The sequence below is a fragment of the Emericellopsis atlantica genome, assembly GCF_019669845.1.
Source record: "Emericellopsis atlantica unplaced genomic scaffold F5Z01scaffold_39, whole genome shotgun sequence".
Taxonomy (NCBI): Eukaryota; Fungi; Ascomycota; class Sordariomycetes; order Hypocreales; family Bionectriaceae; genus Emericellopsis; species Emericellopsis atlantica.
Window position 1 is genome coordinate 58,250 of NW_025764741.1, and position 13,968 is coordinate 72,217.

At 54.4% G+C, this 13,968-nt stretch overlaps 7 protein-coding genes across 7 annotated transcripts; 4 read left to right on the forward strand and 3 right to left on the reverse strand.

The window, feature by feature from the left end:
- Positions 1–238: 238 nt before the first annotated feature.
- Positions 239–3,096, forward strand: F5Z01DRAFT_694443 (glycoside hydrolase family 3 protein; the record flags this gene model as incomplete). The annotated part of the gene is made up of 3 exons (XM_046266241.1): positions 239–492; positions 592–1,108; positions 1,161–3,096. Coding segments are annotated over 3 exons (2,652 nt in total), but the record flags the coding sequence as incomplete, so codon positions are not given.
- A 55-nt stretch (positions 3,097–3,151) lies between these two features.
- On the reverse strand, positions 3,152–3,547 carry F5Z01DRAFT_677942 (uncharacterized protein; the record flags this gene model as incomplete). The annotated part of the gene is made up of 2 exons (XM_046265408.1): positions 3,152–3,443; positions 3,492–3,547. 2 exons carry the CDS (start codon positions 3,545–3,547, stop codon positions 3,152–3,154), a joined length of 348 nt encoding a protein of 115 aa, XP_046114180.1.
- Positions 3,548–3,820: 273 nt separating this feature from the next.
- On the reverse strand, positions 3,821–4,881 carry F5Z01DRAFT_666636 (GNAT domain-containing protein). The gene is made up of 3 exons (XM_046264244.1): positions 4,789–4,881; positions 4,666–4,745; positions 3,821–4,609 (listed from the first exon to the last, which is right to left on the reverse strand). Exons 1-3 carry the CDS (start codon positions 4,808–4,810, stop codon positions 3,968–3,970), a joined length of 744 nt encoding a protein of 247 aa, XP_046114181.1. The 5' UTR covers positions 4,811–4,881; the 3' UTR covers positions 3,821–3,967.
- Positions 4,882–7,397, reverse strand: F5Z01DRAFT_666637 (tRNA synthetases class I (M)-domain-containing protein). The gene is made up of 3 exons (XM_046264245.1): positions 6,975–7,397; positions 5,617–6,926; positions 4,882–5,563 (listed from the first exon to the last, which is right to left on the reverse strand). The coding sequence occupies exons 1-3, from the start codon at positions 7,171–7,173 to the stop codon at positions 5,177–5,179; spliced, it is 1,896 nt and encodes a 631-aa protein (XP_046114182.1). The 5' UTR covers positions 7,174–7,397; the 3' UTR covers positions 4,882–5,176.
- Positions 7,398–7,435: 38 nt separating this feature from the next.
- Positions 7,436–8,476, forward strand: F5Z01DRAFT_378914 (uncharacterized protein). The gene is made up of 2 exons (XM_046259407.1): positions 7,436–7,739; positions 7,787–8,476. The coding sequence occupies exons 1-2, from the start codon at positions 7,694–7,696 to the stop codon at positions 8,254–8,256; spliced, it is 516 nt and encodes a 171-aa protein (XP_046114183.1). The 5' UTR covers positions 7,436–7,693; the 3' UTR covers positions 8,257–8,476.
- Positions 8,477–8,786: 310 nt separating this feature from the next.
- Positions 8,787–10,415, forward strand: F5Z01DRAFT_684012 (prenyltransferase; the record flags this gene model as incomplete). Its single annotated transcript, XM_046265897.1, has 3 exons — positions 8,787–8,859; positions 8,916–9,491; positions 9,541–10,415. 3 exons carry the CDS (start codon positions 8,787–8,789, stop codon positions 10,413–10,415), a joined length of 1,524 nt encoding a protein of 507 aa, XP_046114184.1.
- A 1,920-nt stretch (positions 10,416–12,335) lies between these two features.
- On the forward strand, positions 12,336–13,885 carry F5Z01DRAFT_677947 (S-adenosyl-L-methionine-dependent methyltransferase; the record flags this gene model as incomplete). The annotated part of the gene is made up of 8 exons (XM_046265409.1): positions 12,336–12,497; positions 12,647–12,740; positions 12,793–12,818; positions 12,881–12,899; positions 12,950–13,078; positions 13,134–13,156; positions 13,207–13,802; positions 13,855–13,885. 8 exons carry the CDS (start codon positions 12,336–12,338, stop codon positions 13,883–13,885), a joined length of 1,080 nt encoding a protein of 359 aa, XP_046114185.1.
- Between the last annotated feature and the right edge of the window lie 83 nt (positions 13,886–13,968).

Below are 13,968 nucleotides of genomic sequence, written 5' to 3' on the forward strand. Positions count from 1 at the left end.
AAAGTTGCTGTGGGTAGTCACCCCTGGCAATGACACTCTTTACAGCGCGATTTGGGCTATGATCGCAGTGTTGCATTTGCGATGGGTCAGCTGCAAGGTTGTTATATAATGCCTGGGTACGCATAAAACGTGATCGATTCAGCCAGAAACATTCAAAAAGAGGTGACCGTCCAGCTTGCCGCCAAAAGCATTTGCTTGTCTGCCGTTGTCCAGCTTCCAATCCACCATTATCACCATGGTACCCTCGCCTGCTATTGCAACAGCCTATGCTCTGGCCAGCCTTTTGGCCGCGGTCAATGGCAGTCCTCTGCAACAGAGATCTCCTGATGATGTCCCGGACGGCTACTATGTGCCCATGTACTACCCAGCGCCGTTCGGCGGCTGGGTCGACTCGTGGGCAGAAAGCTATGAGAAGGCCAGAGACTTGGTAGACCAGATGACCCTAGCTGAGAAGACAAACATCACTGGCGGAACTGGCATCTTCATGGGTAAGTCAATCATACAGATGAGAGCTTCAACGCTAACTTTGTCCAGGGTGAGCTTGGTGGTCGGTCATCCGTGAGAGTTGAAGAAGCTGACTTATATGCCCAGACGCTGCAATGGCAACACTGGGTCGGCACCTCGTGTAGGTTTCCCTCAGCTATGTCTCAATGATGCGGCCAATGGTGTTCGTCAAGCGGACAATGTCACCACCTTTCCCGACGGCATCACTGTAGGTGCCACGTTTGACAAGAAGCTCATGTACCAAAGGGGCGCCGCGATTGGCAAAGAGGCCAGGGGCAAGGGAGTCCATATTTGGCTGGGGCCCGCCGTCGGCCCCATGGGTCGCAAACCCAAGGGCGGTCGTAACTGGGAGGGCTTCGGTGCGGACCCTGTTCTTCAGGGTGTTGGTGGCCGCGAGACCATCAGGGGGCTACAGGAGCAGGGTGTGACCGCCACGGTGAAGCATCTGATCGGCAACGAGCAAGAGATGTATCGCATGTATAATCCATTTCAGTATGGGTATAGTGCGAATATAGACGACCGCACGCTGCATGAGTTATATCTCTGGCCGTTCGCAGAGGCTGTCCGAGTTGGCGTGGGCGCCGTAATGACCTCGTACAACGCGGTATGTAGTGAAAAGGCAATCCTCATCGCGTACGACGAATTGACGTGAACAGATCAATGGTTCTGCTGGCAGCCAGCAACCATATCTCATCAACGGTCTCTTGAAAGATGAGCTCGGCTTCCAAGGCCTTGTCATGTGCGACTGGGTCTCCCACATGTCTGGCGTTGACTCGGCCCTCGCAGGGCTCGATCTAGACATGCCTGGCGACACTCAGGTTCCGCTCTTCGGGTCCTCCTTCTGGATGTACGAGATGACACGCGCTGTTCTCAATGGCACCGTGCCCATGGAGCGCCTTAACGATATGGCAACCCGTGTCGTTGCAACTTGGTATCAGATGGGGCAAGACAGCGATGACTTCCCCAAGACAAACTTCCACACTCTGAGCAACGACGCTGTTGGGGATCTTTACCCCGGTGCATGGCCTGCATCGCCAAAGGGTGTGATCAACGAGTTTGTGCAGGTTGCAGACGACCACCATCTAGTCGCCCGCCAAATCGACCAGGAAGCCCTCACCATGCTCAAAAACGAGGACAACCTTCTGCCCCTATCGGAGTCTCGCCCTCTCAAGGTTTTTGGCACAGCCGCACAGACCAATCCAGATGGTCCAAACGCCTGTGCGGATAGGAACTGCAACAAAGGCTTCCTCGGTCAGGGTTGGGGCTCCGGGACTACCGACTACATGTATATAGACGATCCCATTGGTGCATTGGAGGATCGAGCCGGCGACGTGACCTTTTACAATACCGACTCCTTCCCAAAGGTTGACGAGCCGACAGAGGACGATGTTGCCATTGTCTTCATCACTTCGGATGCCGGCGAGAACAGCTATACTGTGGAAGGAAACCATGGCGATCGCGATGCAAGTCGTCTCTTCGCGTGGCACGACGGTGACAAACTCGTCCAAGATGCAGCCGAAAGGTACGGGAACGTCATCGTCATTGCGCAGACCGTAGGGCCTCTCGAGCTGGAGGCCTGGATCGATCTACCATCTGTCAAGTCTGTTCTCATCCAGCACATGGCCGGTCAGGAAGGGGGTCTTTCGCTGACAAACGTCCTCTTTGGCGACGCGTCCCCTTGCGGACACCTTCCGTACTCTATCACGTACAGCGAGGACGACATGCCGGAGAGCGTGACCAAGTTGATCGACAGCGCCTTTCTGAACCAGCCACAGGACACCTTCTCGGAGGGCTTGTACATCGACTACCGCTGGCTGAATGAGCAGGAGATTAAGCCCCGGTATGCATTTGGCCATGGGCTGAGTTACACATCTTTCTCCTATGGCAACGCGACCATCGAGAAGGTGACCCAGCTTGAGACCACGCCGCCGAGGCGCCCGGAGAAGGGTCCGATACTGGAGTACGCCCAGTCCATCCCAGAGGTTAGCGAGGCAGTCGCACCCGCAGGCTTCAGCAAGATTCCTCGGTACATCTACTCTTGGCTCACCCAGACGGAAGCCGAGAACGCCAGCAAAGATTCGGAGAACGAGTACAAGCACTATCCGGAGGGATACACCTCTACACAAAAAGAACAGGGACCCCGAGCTGGAGGTGCGCAAGGAGGTAATCCGGCGCTGTTCGACACTGCGTATACTGTCTCCGTAACAGTCACAAACACTGGCGAGGAGTACGCCGGCAAGGCTTCGGTGCAGCTCTACCTGCAGTATCCCGAGGGCATCGACTATGATACGCCTCCTATCCAGCTTCGTGATTTCGAGAAGACGGGGACCTTGGAAGTCGGCGAAAGTGAGACTGTCGAACTGACCCTCACCAGGAAGGATGTAAGTGTGTGGGACATTGAGATGCAGGATTGGGTCGTTCCAGAGGTCGATGGAGCGTACAAAATCTGGATCGGGGCCGCAAGCGATGACCTTGGCGTTGTCTGCCGCGTAGACGGATTCGATTGCGAAGACGGCGTGACAGGGCCGGTGCAGTAATGTCGTTCATATACAGGTACATTGAAGAGTGCGTGGTCTCTCCCTCTATCATCCGTAGCTTATGCAATATCGTACACATACTGCCCACCCCGTATTCCCTAGAAGAGCCATTACCCCTGAGCGAGGTCTTTCCTGCCCTTGATCTTCCTCCTCAGTAGAATTCGCCTCCCAGTCTTGCTCCTCAACCTCTTCAAGAACCCAAACCGCCTCTTCTGTACGAGTCGCGTGTGGTTGTGCATAGTGTTGCGCGGACCGCAGCGGATGGTCCCTAACGCAGGGTGGGAAGTGATTGCTGATTTGGGGACAAGATCGACTTCTGCGGCGACCGATGGTGTGAATGATGGCGCGGTAGTTCGGGGGAGAGCGACTGTTGGTCGGTGCGGGATGAGGGTTGTGAAGGTCCTGGAGTCGTTAGCCGTCAGCTTCTCGCGGAGGAAAAGAGAGACGCACCGTGGGCTGGCAGCGCTTGTGCGCGCAACGCGCGGTAAGCTGCGCAGAACATTCATCGTGGTGTTGTGGTCGCTTTGTCGCGTGTCGTTGGAGTAGAGCAGCGTTTGCAAACGTTTGCATGGCAGTCAGGACCTGAGGCTTGGGCGGTTGAAGAAATTTGGATCAGTCAGCAACTGATTGGCCCACACGAGTTGGCAGGTCTGGTGTTTCGAGGCCTACCCTACACCTCCTCTCATCCCCACCTGAACACCCAGCTCACCTACATAGTTGTATAGCGCATTCGAAATCGCATATCATTATACTTTAACGATTGATTAGATTCTATTGCTCGTAAACATCCCTGAATGTCTATCGTACTCATATGCGGGTTCCTACGGAGGTTCATCTTCGACATTCAAGTATTTTAGACTTGAAATTAGAGCATGTCAAATTCATGGTCTCTGGTTGATTTTGAATTGCAAACATGTCTAAACAAATCAATCCGTGAATTTGATCTCATCCCTCATACTTCCATACGGAATCTGGATCCAATCACCCAGAGCAGTGTCCCACCATGGCTGCTTCTGCAAATCGTCCAGCGGCATGACCATCTTGTACTCTCCAAAGTAGTTCTTCTGGCCCTCCTGTCGGAAGCCCAATCTTTCGAAAAGCTTGCGACTGGCCACATTGCCCTCCTTAATCTTGACAAACAACGCCTTGAGGCTCGCGCCCGAGACACCGTCGGCCTGTTTGCTCATCACGTACTCCTCCAGGATGAACCCCATCTGCACCTGGACGTACACCAACAGGGCCATGACAGCCGCCTTTCCCATGCCTTTGTTGCGCCACTCATGGTCTGCGATCATAATGTCAATCTCGCCCACGAGCCAGCCCTCCTGGCCACCCTCCGCATCCCACGGATGCAGGAAGAAGTTCACATCGCCGACCATGCGCGACATGCTATCCAAATCCAACGTGTTCATCCTAATGAAAGGAATGTCGCCCCGCCCGTCCAGAGACCGGTCAATGGGCTGGCACACGATGAACGTCAGCTTGTCGGCCGAGTTGCGCCATGAGCGCTGGTTCTTGTACTCTTCTTCGAGGGACAGCGGTTGCGACGCCGTGGCTGCTTGAAGTTCCTGAAACTGTCAGTACGTAGCCTGCCAGCGCAGTGTGTGTGTGGGTGTTCACGTACCGGGTCGGTCATCCAAGAGTGGTACTTGCTCACATGATGTCCCTCGTAGGGCACAAGGAGCACCTTGCTACTGGCAACAGCTGATTCGTTAGCGAAGTGATTGTCCGAGAAGGTGCTACATACTTGTTTTCGAGTTCAACTTCATGGCTGTGGACTGGAGGTTGGAAAAGCGACTTGTGGTGTGTGAAACTGAAGTTGGAATTGAGTTGAGGCTGTGAGCCTATATAGAGGGGCACATACTCAGCGCGGCGCCGATGATGGCGAGTTGGTGGTGGGGTACTAAGTCTTGGCTCGACGCTGTTCAATACAATTACCTGCTTATCTAAAACGAGAGCGTGCTCCAGAACTCCCCAATTCCTACTGAAACCATCCAAATGCTGTACAAGATATAGCCGCGGCACTTGTCCATCGATATCATACACTGGTAATCACACACACGCACACCTGCTGCCACAGCATTCACCACATCAAATGCCCCTTGCCTTCTCCAGCCGAACCACGCCAGGATCCGCTATGACCTTTTTGCAAAGTGCTTGAGTGTGGCATCTCGGGAGTTAGATCGTGGCTTCTTGGCCTCCGTCGCTGCGATAGGCGGGAAGATTGTGTCGTACTGGTCAGGCCTGCGCAAAGCCTGTATCTCAGCTTGTGTAAGTCCATAATTTCTTTCAAGGCCCGGTCTAGCCCATTCCAGGGTCCGGTGCTCAAGTGGCACTTTGAGCTCGTCGAGAATGCGAGCAGTCTTGGATGGCATGATGGGCTGCAGCAGAATGCAAGCGATTCGAAGTGCTTCGCAAGCCTTGAAGATGACCCAATTCAGCATGACAGTCGCGTTCTCGTCTCCGCTCATGGCTCTTTTCGAGATATGCCACGGCTCAGTGTCACTCAGGAAGCGATTCAACTTTGGTGGAAATGTTAGTCGGAATCTCATTTAGCGCAGGGAGGGGTTCAAACCTCTGTGAGCAGGTCAGTGACCCCTCGGATAGCGGAGGGAATGTCATGCTTGTCCATGAGCCCCGCAAAGTCCTGCGAAACCCGACTGAGGGACTCGTCGAGAGCCGTAAAGTGTAGTTCCGGTCGCGCTTTGTCGTTGAGGTGACGGTGCGTCTCGAAGACGCCGTCACAGTAGGCATCCACCGCACTCCTCGTAGACCACGCAGTCTTGCCTTTAGGGCGTGCCACACGATAGTAGGCGTTGCCCAAGTTCGCCTGAAGCTCCTTTGTGTATACAGTATGCACGAGGTCGTTGGAGTAGTCAGTGTCGCGGTGCAACGAACCGTTCCGCATGAGAAAGTAGCGCAAGGGGTCATCACCCCAGCGCTGAACGGCATCGAAAGGATCCACAACATTGCCTATTGATTTGGACATTTTTCGCCCGGACATTGTCCAGTGATTGTGACAGAGGATCTTCTTCGGCATGGGGAGCCCCAGCGCCAAGAGCATCGCAGGCCAGTATACGGCGTGGAAGCGGATGATATCCTTGCCGACAACGTGCACATCCGATGGCCACATCCCTTTGTCAGCGGCGTCCGGCGAGTCCCAACTCGCTCCGTACCCAGTGATTGTCAAATAATTCACCAAGGCATCAACCCAGACGTAAATCGTCTGGCTTGGGTCGTCCGGGTCTTGTATACCCCAGTTCAAGCGTTGGTAAGGCCTCGTCACAGACAAATCTTCCAGATTATGCTCGACCCAATCGCGCACTTCGCCCATCTTGCTCGCTGGCTCAATCCAGGTAGGGTTGTTGTCGAAAAACTCGAGTAGCATATCCCGGTACTTGGTCAAAGGGAAGAACCAGGTCTCTTCCTCCACCCACTCAACCTTACTGCCGGTCTCGGCGCTGACCACGATCTTCTGTCCTGTTTGTGGGACGATGGTTGAGTCCACCAGCTTTTCGGGGTAAAAGCACTCGTCTTCCACGCTGTACCAGCCCGAGTGCTTGCCTTTGTATAGACCAAGGTGTGGGGTAATATCTGACTTCATCTTGCGCCAGAATGTTTCGACAGCCGCGTAGTGCTTAGCCTCCGTGGTACGTATGAAGACGTCGTCACTGATCCCGCCACTGGCCGCCAGTCTCTTGAATTCCGCAGCATTCTGATCGCAGAGCTGTTTCGGTTCGATCTCGTGACGGAGCGCCGCTTGCTGAATCTTCATGCCGTGCTCGTCCGTCCCGGTGCTGAGAAAGGCCTCCGACCCCTTGAGCTGATGCCATCGCTTGAGCACGTCGGCGAGGATCATGGTATATAGATGGCCGATATGGGGGGCTAAGAGGCGTCAATATCGTCCAGACTGCACCAATAGGGCATCAGTACCTCCATTGACGTAGAAGATCGGTGTCGTTACATAGTATGGCTTTGAGGCGGAAGGGTAGTCAAGCTTGGATGCTTCCTGCGCAGCAGTCGCGTAGCAACATCGTGAGGACCATCTGGGCTGAGGTCGGCTGCGCAAGGCCCCGAGCACTGAACGGCTTGCGCGCGGCCTGTGGAGAGAGCGCAAGCCATAAGATAACATGGTGCTCGATGCTCGATTCTGGAAAGGCAGTGTAGGCCAGATCAAAGTGTTTGTCGCGAGTAGCTTGAAATTGTTACGAGATACCGTGTGGCATGCGCACAGTGCTAATCGCGTCCGGTCTCTTACCGTCTAATGTAAAGCAGTTATACATCATGCAATGATACAAATTTGGCAACTGAGCCATACAAGCAGTTATAAACCGAGGCCACTTTTAAGCTGTGAGGGCTCGCGAAATTTACTAGGCAAGACTGACAGCTCATCGAGGGAGCGAGTTGGGATACCCTACAGTGCGCAATTCACATCCGATAACGGTGCAAATCGTCATAGGCAATTAGTTGCCTTCGCTGGAAAGAAATAATTATCACAATCACCGCGACGCGTAAATCTAAACCTTCGAATCCTGCCGAGGATACTTCTTCCAACCCGGTCCAGCGACCACACTCGATCTCTACTTTTCATAGACCCGCCTGTTGGTAGCAGCCCACGCCGAACCTGAGCGCCAACAACTTCCGGGGCCAAGATGGCGCCGCCAGACCACGACACTCAGATCAAGGTGTCCAGCGACGGTACGAGATTTCAGAATGCGAGAGACCCACGCTGACCACGACGACAGCCGCAGAGACCTTTGTCAACCGCTACTACGATGCGATCAGCCGCAGGGCGCCCATCCTTCCCTTCTACGTCAACTCCACGACCCGCTACACCAAAACGGCCGACATCTCTATCAACGGCGCCGTAGTCCCGACACCGGCAGATTACTTCAATCAACTGGCAGAGCAGTCTAACGGACACCCGGTCACCTACGAAGTCGAATCTTTCGATGCCCACGTCACCAACCCATCGTTCACGTACGAAATGCCCGAAAATCTCCCCATTAAGGAGAAAGCAGAGAGCAAGGGCGAGATGATGAGTATCTCGGTCTCGGTCATGGGTAGGGTGCAATATGGAAAGGGCAGAGAGGCGCCGAAAAGGATGTTCAACGAGTCGTTTGTGCTCTGGCCGAACTGGGAAGCGATGCAAAAGAACCCACCAAAGGGCATCAAGCAGTGGCTGATCGCATCACAAAACTACAGGTCATTATAGAAAGGTCAACTCGGCGTACGGAATCAGAAAGAATACAATGATACCCTGGGAAGGCAGATGTCTGTCTAAGTAGCCATTGGCGGCGTTGGAAGCTTGTGGTGGTCCATTGGATCCTATGGATGACTGAGGTGTTGGACGTCACGTTTGCGAATATCTAATTTTGCGACAGACGCAACGTAATCCACGTGAAAATAGAAGAGCGCAGGACGTGATGGGATATAATTAGCCAGCTCTCTGTGAGACGGCGCAAACCACTTCATTCAAGGTCTAGGGCGAGCCAAGCGCACCAGTATTCCTTCCACACAGAGCCTTGCCCATCGAAGCACCAGACAACAGCACATTGACTGGCATCAGCTCCGACCCATCTGCGACTTTCAAGCCACATAAATTGGTGGGCAATGTGAGGGAGAAGCATCTGCGTCCATTGTGCCGTCGTGAACAATATCAAGGTGGGGCAGACAACAATCAAGCAGACATCTTGAAGCTGTACCGTGCCTACAACCCCGCCAACCCTTCCGGAGCCATGTACCATGCCGCCCAAAAAGGTTCCCCAGAAGACCGGAAAGCTCGATCCAGTCTGGGCCAAGCCTGAGGATCTGAAGAGTATAATACATCGCCTCTCTTCGACCATGTCGCCCGAGCCCGCTGACCATCTGTAGAGCCCGAAACTGTCGGCGAGCGGACCCAGCAACGCATCAACCTCTCGACGCCATACCATGGCAAGGATCTCAATGACCTTACGGCCGACGAATTGAAGATCTACTCGCACACGAATCTCATCAAGCCCATCAGTGAGGGGAAGATCAGCCTATCCGTAAAGGCGGAGCGCGAGTTCTGGAAGGTTGTCAACAAAGAAAAGCTGCCCATCCGCCACGTACGAGACAATTACGACTGGGGTAAAGACAAGAACGGCAAAGACATTGCATCATATACCATCGAGGAGCTCAACCAGCGCAAGGTCAAGCAAGCGCGATATCGTGCGCTGTCTCTTTTCTCGAGACAGTTTGTTCATCTGAGGGACCAGGCGAAGAGGCAGGGGGCCGAGTTGGCTGAAACACAAATTGAGGACGAGCGGAAAAGAAGAAGAGAGATGGCGGCCTTGAAGAAAGACTTGTACGGGGAGCTCACGGCAAAGCTGGTGCAGGATCCGGTCTACGATGACATTATCCCAATTCCCATGGAGGAGCCCGAGAACGCTCTGGCTCGGATCGCTTATCCCGACTTTTATGCTGAAGGTAGGCACATGCCGTTGACCATCCACTCGCCTCCGACTAATGGTCGCAGCTATCTCATACCTTCGCGCCGTCATGGTGGCCGAGGAATATACCCCACGATGTCTTCGCATCACCGAGCACGTTATATCTATGAATCCAGCGCACTATACGGTATGGCTCTATAGGTTCAAGATCATTCAGGTCCTGGACCTGCCCATCCCCGACGAGATTGAGTGGCTCAACGAGGTTGCCTTGAACAACCTCAAGAACTACCAAATCTGGCACCATCGCCAGCTCTTGCTCGACTACTACTACCCAAAGATCGCCGACGACGAGGACGCAGTGAAGAAGCTCGCCAAGAGCGAGATCGACTTTGTAAACCAAATTCTGGCAGAGGACACCAAGAACTACCACGTGTGGTCATACAGGCAAGACATTGTCGCCAAGCTTGGCATTTGGACAGTGGCGGAGCTGGGGTCTACTCAGAACATGATTGAGGATGATGTGCGAAACAACTCAGCCTGGTCGCATCGATTCTACCTCGTCTTTTCCGACCCCAGTCAGTCAACAAAGGATGCGTCGCCGACGGAACACGACCCCAAAGTCCCGGAATCCATCATCGAGAGGGAGCTCAAGTATACACGAGACAAGATCCTGCTGTCCCCCCAGAACCAGTCCTCGTGGAACTACCTCAGAGGCGTGCTCCGCAAAGCAGGCAGAGGCATGAGCACGGAGGAGGGCTTTGCATCTCAATTCGCGGAGTGTCTAGGCGAGGAGGGAGAAAAGGTCACGAGCTCGCACGCACTTGAAATGTTGGCTGACGCGTCTGTGGAAACAGGCGATGCCGAGAAGGCGACACTTTGCTTCACGAGACTGGCCAAGACGTGGGATCCTATCAGAGAGGGGTATTGGCAATACCGCATTAGCCAGCTCAAAGAACAATAGGAACTTATCCGGCATGAATGGAAGCTGCAGCCCGGGTGCGCTTAGTATGCAACGTGGACAGTGCTGAGCGCTTTGTTGCTGGGGCGTCGCTTGCGCGGGTGCAGCTGATGAACCAGGCGCTTGGGTCGCATAGGCGGTCTTGAGTCTTGACGCCAGTCCATGCGGACGCCAACTCCAATCTTCTAATAAGCACTTGGCCACGTCAATCTGCCTACAGGCGCACTAGAGGAAGCATATTTCAACCTTTTGATTCGCGTCTGCACTACGGGCCCTTTAGTCATGTCCCGCTATCGAGTAATGTCCTAGCTTGGCGTAGTGTTGGTACGATGGTGTCGTGATTTGAGGAGGTTTGTTCATGTACGTCATCCGCCTGCGCGCCGCTGACGACTGAGTAGGTGCAGATGGCGACTGCCAGCCCAGTCTCTGCGTCTATCAGACTTTCTACCCGACATCGCCAGCTTCGCCAACCGTGATGGTTGCTTTGATGCAGTACAGGTGCGTGCGTGCAACTGCAACAATGAGGGGTCGTGCGTCCAGTATGCTCGTGATGGCTGCCTAGTCAGGACCCAGGACAGACCGAACCAGAACACTGGGCCAGGCTGGTGGAGCCGGAATGGGCGCTTGTGCGCGAAATGCGCTGGCATGCGAGCAAACACCACCATCTCGAGCCATACCATGCCGTTTTGACCGCTTCTTGGGGACGTTGCTGCAGACCCTAGTGGAGGTCCGTTCAGCCAGCCAAACGAAACGACCAGGTAGCATGCGTGCTACCCAACCAGACGGGCCGTTTGCGTCCCAGCTGCTCCAGCTGCTCCAGCTGGATGGAACCAGCCCGGACCACAAAGGCTACTGTGCCTAGTATTACCGTATCGGCACCTCCCATACACGACCCGACGACCGAATTCCCGGGTCGCCGCAGGTCCATATCCAGTTTGTTTCGTTACCCAAGCACCGGGCCAGAACAAGCGATAGTCTTAAGCAGAATCAAGCACTTGATGGATCTCATGCCGTGGTGGTTCTCCAAGTCTTGACACCCCCCCTCTCCGTGGTCTGGATCTTGCGTAAGTTGCGCCCACCGTCCACACCTGCCGGGCTGGTTGGTGACTTCTTTACCTGCAGAGAATCTGCATCGGGCTACCCCGTCCACATGGATCCAGCAGATCGGGCCCGACAAAGTTGAAGCCGACGGGGAAGCAAGTCGCAGGATTATAATAAAACCGGGCACTTTTACGCAGTCACTACTACCCCCTTGCGCGTCTACTACGTATTAGGGCTTTTTGTTCCCCTTCTCTCGCATTCGCCCTCGACTCCTCGTCCCTGATCCTTGCTATTCCTGCAGCGCATCGTCCGTGAGAGACGCTGTCATTTGCTAGTGACGGATCCCACTCCACAGACAACTCATCGAACATCGACCGGCGTGTGCAGTGCACACCCTCATCAAGAGCCTCGCTCAGACCAGCAAACGCCCACGACGGTGGTAAATTCACGCGCTGCTACCAAGCTTCGTCGCTCTAGTGCTGCTCCAGGAGATCGAAAAAAGAAGGCACAATAGCAGCTGAACAAACCGGGCGGTCATACTCTGCCTCAATAGCATTGTTATCAGCTCACGGGCCTTCTTTTGTTCAGTGAGAAAGGCAGCTCGAGCTCCAAGTCATCGGATAAAAGCGCCTGAGCCTAACGCCACTTATCTCAGAGACGCATCACCTTTGTTTCGGGCACAGAACCATCGGTCGTTGAAATCGACTACAAGCTTCGTAGCGGCGCCAGATCTGGCACATTTCCGGATCCGGCGAGCTAGGGGCGTCGGGGAACTCGTCCCATGCTTTCACGTGCATCTTCATTCCTACCGAACAGAAGAGACAAGTCGCAGGCTTCGAAACGGCATCCCGAATTTGGTGGTGCAGCCTTTGGGTCGACAAAATGGGAGACCCAGGAAGATTGGAAGAGGGCGGTGCAAGAGGAGCGCCTCTGAGTATCAACCCAAAACCCGCAAAGGATCAAGCTACGGCAGTACCAAATCCATCGACAATGCAAACAGCTGCCAAGCAAGGGGATCAAGACTTGCCAGTCACAATACCAGAGGTTAGTCTGCGTGGGTCGTTTGGTGATTCGATGTTAAACGGGGCCAGGCTTCCGGAAGGCGTCCTTCAGGGGACAGCAACTCTGATAAAGAGTCATTAGGGGTGAGGTCCCTGCTACACTCGCAATGGGACACAGCTGAACGGGATTAGGAGAAGCACCTCAGAGAGACGCAAGAGTTGACAGCCGATGTGATGAAGTATCGGGTCGAGAATGGGCGAACCTACCATGGCTTCAAGGAGCATCGTACGTTACCTAGCATCACGCTGTGTGGCAACGTGGCTTACAAAGGGCGCAGTGCGTTATGTACTACCCAACGACGAGGTGAGTCCGTTGTTGCTACGTGAGCTCGCGAATGGCACATGCTGATCACCATTGTCTCGCAGTCTGAAAAAAGGCGACTAGGTATGTTGCTCCTCGTGGAGCCGGGTGGAGCAACCTGTCTGACAGATCAGACGTGCAACATTACCTCACATATTTAACGCTGGAGGGTAGACTGTATCTCTGCCCAGCCGGGAGAGACCGGCCCATACGGACGTGCTTGGATGCCGGCACAGGGACAGGTTCCTGGGCGCTCGAGTTCGGTGAGTTCTTCCCGCGCATGTCCGGTAGCTCCGCACGCTGCTAACTCTGTCCAAGCCCAAGAACATCCCGATACAGAGGTAGACGAACTCACAGGTGACTTGGAGACCACGATGCTAACATCACGCAGGTCATCGGCATTGACATTTCGCCCATACAGCCCGAATATGTGCCCCCAAATGTATGCTTCCAGATCGACGACGTGGAGGATGACTGGAATTACGACGAGCCCTTCGACTTCATCTTCTGTCGCATGCTCACGGGCGCCATAGCAGATTGGACTCGGTTCTTCAAACAGTCCTTTGCCAATCTTGAGCCGGGCGGCTGGTGCGAGGTCCAGGACATTGTCGCCCCCATACAGTGCTCGGACGGCACACTGGATCCCGACTCGCCGCTGGCGACCTGGAGCCGCGACCTTTTGCGGGCGACACAGCTTGCTGGTCGGGGTATAGACGGGGCAAAGTTATACAAACGCCAGATGGAAGAAGCTGGGTTTGTGAACGTAAAGGAAGAAATCTTCATCTGGCCCCAGTGCCCCTGGGCGGACGATGACTACTACCGCATGCTGGGTCGGTGGGCGGATGTCGCCATCACGGGAGGGCTCGAGTCGCTCAGCACAGCCTTGTTCACCAGACACCTTGGATGGAAGAAGGCTGAGCTAGATGTGTACCTGACGCAGGTCCGCAAGCAGATGAGAGACAGGGGGGTCCATGCGTACTGGACAATGTAGGTAACATGAACCCCTGCGAGACGACAAAGTTGCTAACACCAGAGGCAGTTACATGGTTTACGGGCAGAAGCCTGAGTAGAAAGCATATTCATGAGTGACTGAGAATTACGAGCAATGATCTGCATGACAAAGGCGTCTCACAAAATTACATAGAGGGATGGA